The following is a 12,088-nucleotide window of genomic DNA, read 5'->3' as shown; positions in this document are numbered from 1 at the left end:
TAATCCATTTGGTGGGGGGTGGGGAGGAGAGAGTGAATGTGCATTTCTCACAAGCTCTAGGGATGCTACCGCTGATGGTGATCTGAGGACCACCCTTTGAGTCGCCCTGCGTAAGGACAGCAAATTTGCCTGCCCCAGGACCACAACTGAGTTATTATTAGAGAGCATTTCTCAAGCCTTGGATGGGTGCCCGACACTGTGCTGCATGACATGGAACAGCCAAGCGAAGCTTTAATCACGGGGTCAAGATCCTAGGAACTCCAGCTCCAGCTGGGGAGGTAAAGCAAGCACCATGAAGCCCCTAAGGAACACCCACATATGGGGGAATCTTCATCCCGGGGAGGCATAACAGCTCATAGATTCCTGTGTCAGCACTCATGACTTACAGTCACAGGGGAGCCCCTGATCAAATCGGCCCACTACTCACAATTTTTGTCCCCTGGGGCTTAGGTGCCCCCGTGGCTGGTGTCAGGAGCTGTTTGGCTACAGCCTCCCGCTGGGTCAGGTCGACGGCACTCAGGGCTGTGCGGCTGCCATCCTCATTGATGACCATGGAGGCTCCCGGGTGTACATTGGGGCCATTGATGACTGCTTGCCTCAGTTCCTGAACATTCCAGGGAGTGACTGGCTGAGGGTAGGTCAGTTTTGTGGCAAACACCTGGAGATGGAATGAATATGAAAACTCAGGGTAGGCAGAAAAGATGATACTGATTCAAAATCTGACTCAACAGGCTATGCAACTTCTTCCCCAAGACACGGAGGTGCTATCTGTGCCACAAAGGTCCTTCAGGGAGTAAGCAACATCCTGTCTGTCTTCTCCATAGAGCCATTTTTCTAGACTTGAGGCCTCAAGGGAACAGAGAATGGACCTCCTTTCCTAGCACTCTGTCTGAAGAGAATAACTGGAGTGTTGCAGTTTACACATTAGAATTTTGGTAACTCATTCTAAAACTTCGTCATTTCCTCACCCACCGATCAATTCATACTCTCCAGAGGGAACACAGAATGGGACACTAGGTTGAGAGAGGTGGCAAATCCCTGCCCTCAAATACCACACCATAGCCCTCTCCGCTCTCGCAGACATCACCAAGTGATCGTGGCCCCTGCCCTGAGCCCAGACATGGCGTCGGAGCCTCTACCCGGCAGTTTTGGCTGCCACTACGATCAGGGCGGCGCTTGAGATGAAACCGATTCGGTCTCCGGATACACGAGAAAATACAGGGTTCCACTTAACGCTAGACCTGCAAGGTACTCCAAGAAAAACGAGTTTCCTGGTTAAGTGAGTTTCTAAGCTGCTGAATATCATAAATCCTCTGATGCTTCCAAATGCGCTTCACTACTCTTCACTGCCTCTGAGGAGTCTGACGTAAAGAACCTGGTTGGATTCTGTCCAGGTTCTTTGTCCAGGTTTCTGCTTGGATGACACTGCAAAAGGCCTTACCTGCCACCCCAGCCAGCACTCCCTTTCCCCATCGCCTGCCCTACTTTTGCCAATGCACTGACCACTGCCTGACAGAGTGTTTATACTCCTATGTATTTGTTTATTCGTCTCCACCACTGGAATGTAAGCTTCTCAGGGGACACTCTAGTCTGTCTGGTTGACTGCTAATCTCTAGCTTACTCCCCAAACCTACTTTAGCACCTCTGCTCCCATAACACCTCTCCACGGTGCTCTACGGAAAGTGTGTGCCACGAGGCACCAAGAGCTAGTCTCACACAGTGAGCTCCTCATGGCCATCCTGTGAGTAACACCCCCCAGCCACCATGGCCTGAGACCTGGAACAGGCTAGAGGTGGGCAGAGGAGTAACTTCAGAGTCCCTCCTTAGGACCAGCCATTATGGAATGAAACCAGATCCAAGAAAGGGAGGCCCAGGCCCCCTGAAGGTAGAAAAAGGAGGCAGCACTAAAGGTCTCTCCTAAAGCTGGGATGCTTTAAGGCATTGTGAAGCCAAAGCCTACCGGGATAGCCCAGGCCTTCAGTCCAGAAAAAGCAATGAACAGCAGTAAATGGGCCTCTCTTCCCAGGGCCTCAGACTCAGGAAGGTCACCACTGGGCTTCACAAGGCCTTTCTCTGCCACCTGGTCCAGCTTCTGGATGGAAAGACCTAGGTTCTAGGAGGCAGTGGGCACAGGACTAAGCTTTCTCTGACTCCTGTCCTCTGACAGTGTGCCCTTGCCCAGGGAGCCAAGTGTGCCCCAGAGGGACGAGGCGGTGGGCATGCAGGGGGCCGTCAGAACACTTGAGCTGCGCTCATCACCAGTGCTCCCCCGAGAGCAGCAGAGGGGGCAGCATATGAGGAAATGAGACTCTCCACAAAGGGAATTAAACCATCTTCATATTACTGACCTCAAGGCCCATTAAGGAGGGAGCCGATTAAAGCGCTGCTAATGAGCCCCACAGCTTGAAAGGGTGGGGAAGTGAGAGGAGGAGGCCGGCTCCCAGAGGAAACACTAATGGGTGGATGGGGCAAACCGCTTACCCCGGAGGAACTGGGAGGATGGATGACACGCATACAGCCCTCTCTGGGGGTGCTCTCTTCCCTTCCTGTGTCTGGCAACTAAGGGTACACATTCCTGACTCCTAATGCCAGGCAAGTGCATGAGGCGCAAATCCCCTTTTCCCTCTTCCTCATCTCTGTCATGTGCTCAATTTGACCAGGAAGGTTTCGACTAGGCTCTGAGAGGCAGGGGGGAAGACATGCAGGCGGGGATGTGGAATGCCCTGCAGTCGGCTCCCTGCTTGCCCAGCAAGTGGGTCTTCCTTGTAGGCAGGTGTTTGGAGATTTGGCGAGGAGTGAAAGCAACTCCATCACACAGCCTCATGTCCCCTCCAAACAGCTTGTTCAGGAAGAAGCATAAGCTATCCCCACCCAAGCCACCACAGTCGGCTGTACACCTTCTCCCCAGCCCTCAACGTTCCCATGTGCCACCCAACAGCAGCTGGTGAGGACTCTCCACACACACCATGGGAATTCCAATTTCGTTGGTGTTAATGTACATATCTGGGCAGATGACCGAACGGGCCGCGTAGTCCACTCGCTTCCCCATCATGTGTTTTCGGAATAAGCCATCCTTCTTCTCCAGGATCTTTATGCAGGAAAAAGTCCACAGAAAGCATCATTAGGAAAAAAAAAGTCAAATATACTTGTTATTTTCTTATTTCAATACAAGTACACTTATTATTTAATCCCTTCAGCTAGCAACAGGGATCCAACCTCCTGCTCACCTGTCTAATGCCAGGGTACTTTTCCATCATTAATTTGTCCATCTCACTATCAAACACAATATTGACGTGGCTCTGAAGACGAATCCAAATGTTGTAAAGTTTGTCTGTGAGGGACTGGCCTGGAAGCAGACTCAAAAAGGACTGGTCCAGAACAACTGAAGAGTCTTTTTCCTGGCAAGACACAACCAAGAAAACAGGCAAGATGGAAAAACCTCAAAAAGGTCAGGTTTGGTTTTATTTTTCTTTCTTCCTCTCGCTCTGACACATGATGAGCTCTGGAGTCTGCCTTTATGTCTTTTGAACGCGACAGATCAGTGGCAAAAGTGCTAATAAATCAATCTTCTCAGTTTGTATCAACAAAACATCAGCCCCATTATGCATTTACCAGCCTGTCTTTTTCTGATAGTAAAATGAACTCAAGTTTCTTTCTTTTCTTTCTTTTTTTTTTTAAAGACCAACACACATTTTCTACCTCACAGTTTCTGTAAGTCAGGAATCTGGGTACATACAGCTCAACTGGATTCTCTGCTTCAGTCTCTCCTAGGCTGTAACAGAGTCAGCCCGAGCCAGGGTCTCATCTGAAGGTTCAACTGGGGAAGAATCCATCTCTAAGCTCACATGGTTGTTGGCAGGGTGCAATTCCCCTAGAGCTGCTAGACTGGAGGCCTCAGGTCGCCCAGAGGCCACCTGCAATTATGTGCCTCATGGGTTTCTCCAACATGGTAGCTTATTTCATTGAAACGTGTAAGCCAAGAAAATAAAGGAAGGGTTGGCTAGCAGCAGCTGCTGAGTCCCTTACTACCTAATTCTTCAAGCTACCCTAGAAATTCTTCCCCCTATTCTCTTCATAAAGCTGTTATCCCACCAAATAACTGATTCTCACATGCAATTTTACCTTTATTTATGGTTTTGGAAAAACTTAATCCAAAGCACTTACAAAAACACAAGTAAAATAATTTCTCAAAAGGAAAAACGTTGGCCATACTATTTTCTATGTTATAAATTAAAATATTGGTCCCCAACTGAAATATGTCAAGGGACTGGCTGAAATCCAAGCCTCACTGGAATTTTTAACCAATCCTTTTTAATATTTCTGTCCCTGACTCTGCCTCCTTTTCTTCTCTCCCTACGTGCCTAGGAGACAGGCTCTTAACCCGCCTTACAGCACCACCTATTAACACTGTCTGGCCACCTACTAGCCCCACCTGCCTGGCTATGACACAAGAGCTAGACAGATGTCCCCCAGTGTGAGACGAGAGAAGAGACCTGTCAGTGTGTTGGGAGAGGTATAGGGGGAGGGGTGAAGATCTAGTAAATAAGAATGACATGAAAACCATTAGTGAAGTGGGTTTGTCCTCAACCCTGAGAAATAGAGGAGTCTTCTTTACTTATAGGGAGGACAGATGTATTTTCTCTCTGGCGGAGGGAGCCTCATAGGGACAGACTGTCACCTATACGACAACAGGGGCCTTGTCAGCCTAACTCACTGCCTATGACATTACCTGGCTCAGGGCTATGTGATTACCCTTATAATGAGTCCCGTGAGAGGGCTGCCATATGAATGGAATGTGGGGAGCATATGGGGAAAGAAATAAGAACGGGTCCTGTTAATCACAAAGAAAGAAGGCACCGTGACTTCAGGTAGCAAGGACCTTAAGAATCAGAGGATACTGTTTATTTCTGCAGACTCTTAGCTTTTTTTTTTTTTTTTTTTTAACAAATGGCTGCTCTATTTTCAAGGAGCATTAAAATAAAAATTCTCAGCCCTGCTTATGGGTCCTGGCTACCCTATGGCCTTCCCTCCAAACTGGACCAGGGCCTGCAGATGGCACATTTCTCTTAGACTGAAGGTTTCTGAAAGCATACTACCCTGACAGATCAGAAAACTTCAGCAAAACCGAAGACAGTGCAGAGCAGAATACGGGTAACCCACAGCACAGTGGCCAGGCAGACAGTGGCGCCACCTGGTGATGGGCCTGGCTCCCAGCCGAACTGCTGCCGGCAGCTGGAAGGGAGCCCGAGAGCCCCATCCACTGACACAGCCCTTCCTGCTTCCATCCAGGGAACATCTCAAAGCTGGAAAGGACCTCAGTGATCTCAGCAACTTCTCCGAGTGCCTGATTCATCTTTACACCCACTGAAGACCTGGCACACTGAAGTAGCTCGGAAAGTCGGCTGAAACGGGAAAACTGAATCCCACGCTATGATCTACTGACGAGGAAACAGAGGCCTCAAACATGACAGTCCTATTCTGGGGAATTCCTAGAATCAACAATGGTGCCCTCCTGAACCCAATGCTAGAGGTCTCAATGAGCCAAAAACAGACCTGGATGACTCAGGCTCTGGTACTGTAACCCAAAAGGGACATTCTAAGAGCCCACAGGAAGCAGACTCTTCTTTCTAGAGCTGCCAGTCACTGCCAGTGAAGGCAGGTGGCCCAGAACAGCCTATATGTAAAACCTTACCACCAACCATACACATTTTACAGTGGAGACGGGCCCACAAAATCAAAGCAACTCAGCAGAGGTCACTGGGGCAAGACCTAGATCTTTCTATGCTCTTATCATGCTTTCCCCCAACATTACTGAGGTTTCCCCAAATGACGGCTTGCACACAAACTGTACAAAATTCCCAACCAGCAGCTCCCTGCACCCCCAGCGTTCTGCATCTGCACTGTGGGCCTTAGAACTAAGCAGACAGGCTGACGACATCAGCTCCAAGGCAGCCCTGACCTCATCTTTGGCAGGTGCTGCCACCTCACACGGCAGCTCCTGTTCTTGGGCCATCAATGCCAGAAGTTTTCGGATCAGAACCATGTCCTTCATGACAGCCTGCAAGTTCACCGTCTGGCCATTGGTAAACATCTGGTCCCCCAGCCGATTGACAGGGCGATACCTGTAGGGGGACACATGGAATCAGGAACCGTTGAGCACGAGGGAAGGGTCATATTCTTCAGCCTCTTGCCAATCCCTGCTACAAGCAACTCACAACCCACCACACTCGGAAACCAGCCAACATTCCTACCGCAGTCAGGACGAACACTCCCAGCCACCTGCAACCCGGGTGTGGAACCGCTGCTTTGCTTCTTAGAGTGCTAGGCCCTCCAGGCCTCTCCCAGAGGTCATTATTCCACCGCTCAATAAGCCTTTTTCGGCGAAATAAAGCTAATTAAAGGGCATTACCTTGAGGGTGGCACGACCAGGAAATCCAAAAAGAACATACTGGGATTGAATCTAGACTCCATGTCGACATTTTCCAGTCCCAAAAAAAGGTAATTCAGAAAGAATCCTGCATTTGAAATAAGCCAAAACGATCATTTACATCTATGTGTGAGGGCAGGGATGAATGACCACAAAAATTCCACTGGGTGACAAAAAAGAAAAACAGAATACGAAACAGTAAGTAGAGTAAAATCATATTTTTTCTTTCTAAAAACAAGCAAAAAATAGCCTTTCTGTGTTGAGAACCCACACACAGGTGAGATGGTGGTTTAAGGACGAGTGCCACGGCGCCCCCCAGTGCTTAGCTTGGGGCTGAAATGGACAAGGATGGGGAATGAAAACGTCTTGTTTCTCACTACCCTCCTGGACTATTAGACTTATACATGCACGAGCGTGCGTGCGCGCACACACACACACACACAGCTTTGGTTATCTATAAAAAATGTATCTGAAATACAGAAAATCAATAAAAAAAAGTTAGCCTTCTTACAAATAAAACAAAACAAAAAACCCTCCATATAGATGTTATCAAGAAGGCATCATTTTTGTGGATCAAAGCTGTATTTTAAGTTTCCAATGAACTTAAAAGAAAGCTGCAGAGAGAATGAATAAAAGTGTTAGGGCCTGCCACAGAAATGATCACACTAACTTGAGTGCTCTTTTTTTCCCTGACATCACTTATCCCTTCAGCAGCATTTTCATTTTTAAGTGCCTATCATTACACAGCAACTGCATGCAGTGTTCCAGAACAAGAGCACTCTCTGAGGGTGGCGACATTGACCAGATGTCAAACTTGCAGGCTGAATACAGTGCCTAGCTTTTGTTACACACGCAAAAGGAATGGAAGACTCCTTTTCGTAGGGAATTAAAATGTGGAAAAATCCTAAAAAAAAAAGAGTTCATTTTTTGAATCACAGGAGGAATTCCCTTTGAATCCTTTTCTGAAAAAGTTATTAACAGGCATTTAAAGTAAGGTGAGTTACACTGTACCTTCTAGAAAGATGTCAAACTGTATTAAGCGAGGCCCACCCACAGCTGTCATTTAATGACCAGGTTCAGTTACAATGGTTGTCAAGTTCATGTTCTTGCCTGCTCTAGAATGCATTGATGACAATGTACCCTGAAGCCAGCCCCAAACCTATGAACTGAATTCAGGAGAGATCTGTAATTATCACAACTCTGAAAACATAAAAATAATAAGGCAGGATAAATGAGCCCAGAGACTCATTTCAATTTCTTTAGGTTGGTACAGCACCTTCATTCTTCCAAAGGGCAGTAAGATGTTCTTGGGCGCTGGTGGGTGTTAGGTACCCTCGTTTTCCCATCTGGGCTTCCTCAATTCCTAGAGCCAGGAGGGGGAATCAAAGCAAAATAAATCAGTAATAGGAACTCCTTCTGTAATGGGATCTATCATTGCTTTCTCCCCCACCCTGCTGAGCCTGCAATTTGACCATAAAAATCAATCTCTAGGACAGCTTATTCTCAGCTCTGGATTTTTTTCCCCCTTAGCCTAATTTCTAAAGTAATGGAAACAGGGCGCCTGGGTGGCTCAGTTGGTTAAGCGACTGCCTTCGGCTCAGGTCATGATCCTGGAGTCCCGGGATCGAGTCCCGCATCGGGCTCCCTGCTCGGCGGGGAGTCTGCTTCTCCCTCTGACCCTCCCCCCTCTCATGCTCTCTGTCTCTCATTCTCTCTCTCTCAAATAAATAAAAATCTTAAAAAAAAAAAAAAAAAAAAAAATTTTTAAAGTAATGGAAACAGTATAACTATTGCATAAAGCCAAAAGAGCAAAAGAAAAATAAATCATACACCATTCCATTACCACTACTACATACTTTTTTCCCAGTCCTCTGGTTTATACGCTATCTATAATCTTTTTTTTAATTATTTTTTAATCTTTTTTTCTTAAGATTTATTTATTTATTTTAGGGAGGGTGAGAGTGCATGTGTGCACAGGGGAGGGGGAGAAGGAGAGGGAGAGAGAAAGAATCCCAAGTAGACTCCCTGCTGAGTGCAGAGCCCAATGGGGGGCTCAATCTCACAACCCAGAGATCACGACCTGAGCTGAAACCAAGAGTATGATGCTCAACTGACTGTGCCACCCACGCCCCCCTAAGATAACTGTAACCTTAAGTGTGGGTTTATTCTGTACACTGCTTTGCTCGTTTAGTGTCATCTTGTGAGCATTTCTGTATGTTGCCACATAACATTTTTTTTTTTTAAAGATTTTATTTATTTATTTGAGAGAGAGAGAATGAGAGAGAGCACATGAGATGGGGGAGGGTCAGAGGGAGAAGCAGACTCCCTGCCGAGCAGGGAGCCTGATGCGGGACTCGATCCTGTGACTCCAGGATCATGACCTGAGCCGAAGGCAGTCGCCTAACCAACTGAGCCACCCAGGCGCCCGCCACATAACATTTTTAATGACTGCGTGATATTCCACCGAGAGGATGTTTCCTAGTGACCTAACCATACTCTTATAACTGGACATCAGGGTGGATCCTAATTTTCTTACTGTTATGTTACACTATGATTAAAAAATAAAAGACAAAAAACTTTATGCACATGGCTTTATCAGAAAGATTCACAGAAGCAAAATTAGAGATGAGTATGAACATTTTTATGGGTAAAAGTATATTCAATTTCTTCTTACAAATATCATGCAGGTATGTGAGAAGTACACTGATTTTGGTTTCTCAGATTAAGCAAGAGCACTCTGGGGCACTATCAGCTACACCCAGAGTAAGTCAGAAAATCAAATGGGGTTGCCACTCAGGAAACAGGGCTCTAGGCACTTACATGATTAACAAAGAAAAGCAATGTGATCCTGTAGTTTCAAAACTATCAATCTCTGGGTGCCTGAGTGGCTCAGTCGTTAGGCGTCTGCCTTCGGCTCAGGTCATGATCCCAGGGTCCTCGGATCAAGTCCCGCATCAGGCTCCCTGCTCAGTGGGAGGCCTGCTTCTCCCTCTCCCACTCCCCCTGCTTGTGTTCCTGCTCTCGCTATCTCTCTCTGTCAAATAAATAAATAAAATCTTTTAAAAAAAAACAAACAAAGCAAAAACAAAAAACTATCAATCTCTTCTGGGGTACATTCACTGAAATTAGGCATTATTCTATATTCCCTTATTACCACCAGCACAGAAACTCGTCTTGTCTGTGCTCCTAGCACCTGACAGTGTCTAGCACACAGCAGATAATAAAGTCACTGGCTCAAATATACATGTTCAAAACATCCAACAATAATCTATACTTACAAACTCCATTCTTCTTACTTTTTTATTTGAAAGAGTGCGCACACACAAGAAGGGCAGGCAGGTAGGGGGAGAGAGAGAAGCAGACTCCCTGCGGAGCAGGGAGCCTGATGTGGGGCCAGATCCCAGGACCCTGGGATCACGACCTGAGCCGAAGGTAGATGCTTAACTGATTGAGCCACCCAGGCATCCCAAACCCCACTCTTTTGCCTTTTTCTACACTTAAAAAATCGAACTTTAAATTCCACCTCCAATTCTCCAAGTAAGTTTACCATCTGCAGAGGATGTATCCTCACAAGATTCCAGAAAAATATGAAACTTGGATAATAATTAAGAGATGTACCATAATTTAACTAGTCTCTATTGATAAGCACTTAAGTTATTTCCTATTTTAAACTATTTAAACAATACTGTGGTGTGGGTATGTCTAATTCTTAGAAAAGTCATAAAAGTGGAATTGCTAGGTCAAAGAGTCTACACATTTAAAATTTTGATTCCTACAAAAGCAAAACATTTCAATCAGTTAATGCAACTCAAGGAAGCACGGGTATGCAATGAAGAGAGGCTTTGACCCTCGGGGATAACCACAGCATCAGAAAGCTATGTATATTCAGTGGGAAAACACAGATTCCATTAAGCTGAACAACCATCCGTGGGCATTGCTGAAAATGACGATCTGAACTTCCTCTCCTCCTGAAAATCAGGTTTGAAGGTCTGAGGAAGATCAGCTGGATCTGGCAATACTCCCTAGCTCCTGTCCCAGTAGCTCCCAGTACATGAAGTGCCCCACTGCAGTTTCCCCACAGTGAAGGCAGACTAGGGTTGTTCAATCACAGGATTTTAGAGTCAGAAGAAACCTGTGGGATGCCACCTCCTCCCATGCGCTGCGCCCTCCTCAACAAGACATTTGTACAACCTACAAAAACGGATTCTGCCTGGGTGGGGTTTCAGGACATCCCTAACGTGGGTTTCATGCACCTTTAAGAGCTGCTATGTGACAAAGGGGTCTGTCGGGAGGTCAAATAACTTGGGGAAGGCTGGATCACAGTGGAGTATCTTGGCTATAAGGATCCTCATTTTAAAATGCTGATGTGCATCGTGGGGCTTGGGGGGCACTCTGGAGCATCTGCAGAAGGTCACAAGCTTACGGTGCTCCTCACGGGATCACTAGTATGTAGCAACCGTAGAGGCACTGGCCTCACTGCTTGGCTCCCTTTGGCCAAGAACATGGCCAGACCCTTGCTGAGAACACATCACCTGCTCCCCAGAGTTACTGACCTGTGTCACCTGCAGCCCCTTCAGACAGCAGAGGCCACGTGGTCTCCACCTTGGTACTGTGCTCGCCACAGGCATGGTCATTGGCATGAGGCTGAGTTCCCAACAAGTAAATGTTTGCTAAATACTAAAATCCCAATCCTGGAACCACTGAACACTACGGTCATCTTGTTCTTAATGCACAGAATTTTGGGTGGCACCATCATACTCTCATAGCCGCAGTAAAAGATTACTTCAGAAGAATGCATTTGGCAAACGTGGTGGAGGGCTACTTAAGTGCTAGACATTTGCCCCAAAGAAACAGTTATCTTTTAGAATTCTGACCATCTTTGTTCTCAATCTATGAACGTTTTCTAAGGTGCACTAAGAGCTAAATAAAGCAGCAATTCCCAACCTTGAAATTTAGGGGCTATTTATAGGTAAGTGTAGGAAAATCCACCTTTGTGGTTAACCGTTAACCATTAAACAAAATTAAACAGGCTTTCTAAACACAGTGTGGTATCGCTGGAAAAACTGGAGAAATTCAAATAAAGTCTGTAGTTCATTGAATGGTAGCGTACTAAGTGAATTTCTTAGTTTGGACAAGTACACCATGGTGATGAGATGGTACATTAGGGGACAATCAATAAAGAGTACATGAGAACTCTCTGTACTATCTTTGCAACTCTTCTGCAAGCCTAAAATTAGTCTAAGGTAAAAGGTCTGACCCACGCTTTAATAACCTTTCAATAAAAATATTTTATAGTTATACGAAAAAAAATAACAAAATAAAAGGTCTGAGAGTCTGTGTCCCCTCAAGTTTCATGTGTTAAAATCCTTACCCCCCTCCATGTGATGGTATTGGAGGTGGGGCCTTTGGGCAGTGATTAGGTCATGAGAGCAGAACTCTCATGATCAGGACTGGTGCCCTTATAAAAAGACCCCAGAAAGCTCTCTTGCCCCTTTCTGCCATGTGAGGGCTACAGGGAGACGACTGCTGTCAGTGAGGAAGCAGGCCCTCACAGGACATCAGATTTGCCAGCACCAAAATCTTGGACTTCCTAACCTCGAGAACCATGAAAAATAAACGTCTGTTGTTTAGACATCACCCATTCTATGATATTTTTGTTAT

General features: G+C 46.3%; 1 protein-coding gene across 3 annotated transcripts in view; it reads right to left on the bottom strand.

Annotated features, from left to right (window-relative positions):
* Window positions 1-12,088, bottom strand: part of POLR1A (RNA polymerase I subunit A) — a 76,065-nt gene that overhangs the window by 53,315 nt on the left and 10,662 nt on the right. For all 3 annotated transcript variants that reach the window (XR_010405558.1, XM_045884610.3, XM_045884611.3), the window contains exons 7-12: window positions 7,704-7,790; window positions 6,410-6,515; window positions 5,960-6,122; window positions 3,228-3,398; window positions 2,966-3,088; window positions 428-658 (exon numbers count right to left, since the gene is read on the bottom strand). Coding sequence is in view for 2 of the 3 variants with exons in the window: in XM_045884610.3 (XP_045740566.1) it covers window positions 428-658; window positions 2,966-3,088; window positions 3,228-3,398; window positions 5,960-6,122; window positions 6,410-6,515; window positions 7,704-7,790 (881 nt within the window). In the remaining variant the exon portion in view is untranslated. The remainder of the gene's footprint in view (window positions 1-427; window positions 659-2,965; window positions 3,089-3,227; window positions 3,399-5,959; window positions 6,123-6,409; window positions 6,516-7,703; window positions 7,791-12,088) is intronic.

This window comes from Mirounga angustirostris, unplaced genomic scaffold (assembly GCF_029215605.1).
Source record: "Mirounga angustirostris isolate CCGP_5_RB_7025 unplaced genomic scaffold, mMirAng1.0.hap1 SCAF_10, whole genome shotgun sequence".
NCBI lineage: Eukaryota > Metazoa > Chordata > Mammalia > Carnivora > Phocidae > Mirounga > Mirounga angustirostris.
This window is presented reverse-complemented; position numbering and strand designations above follow the sequence as displayed.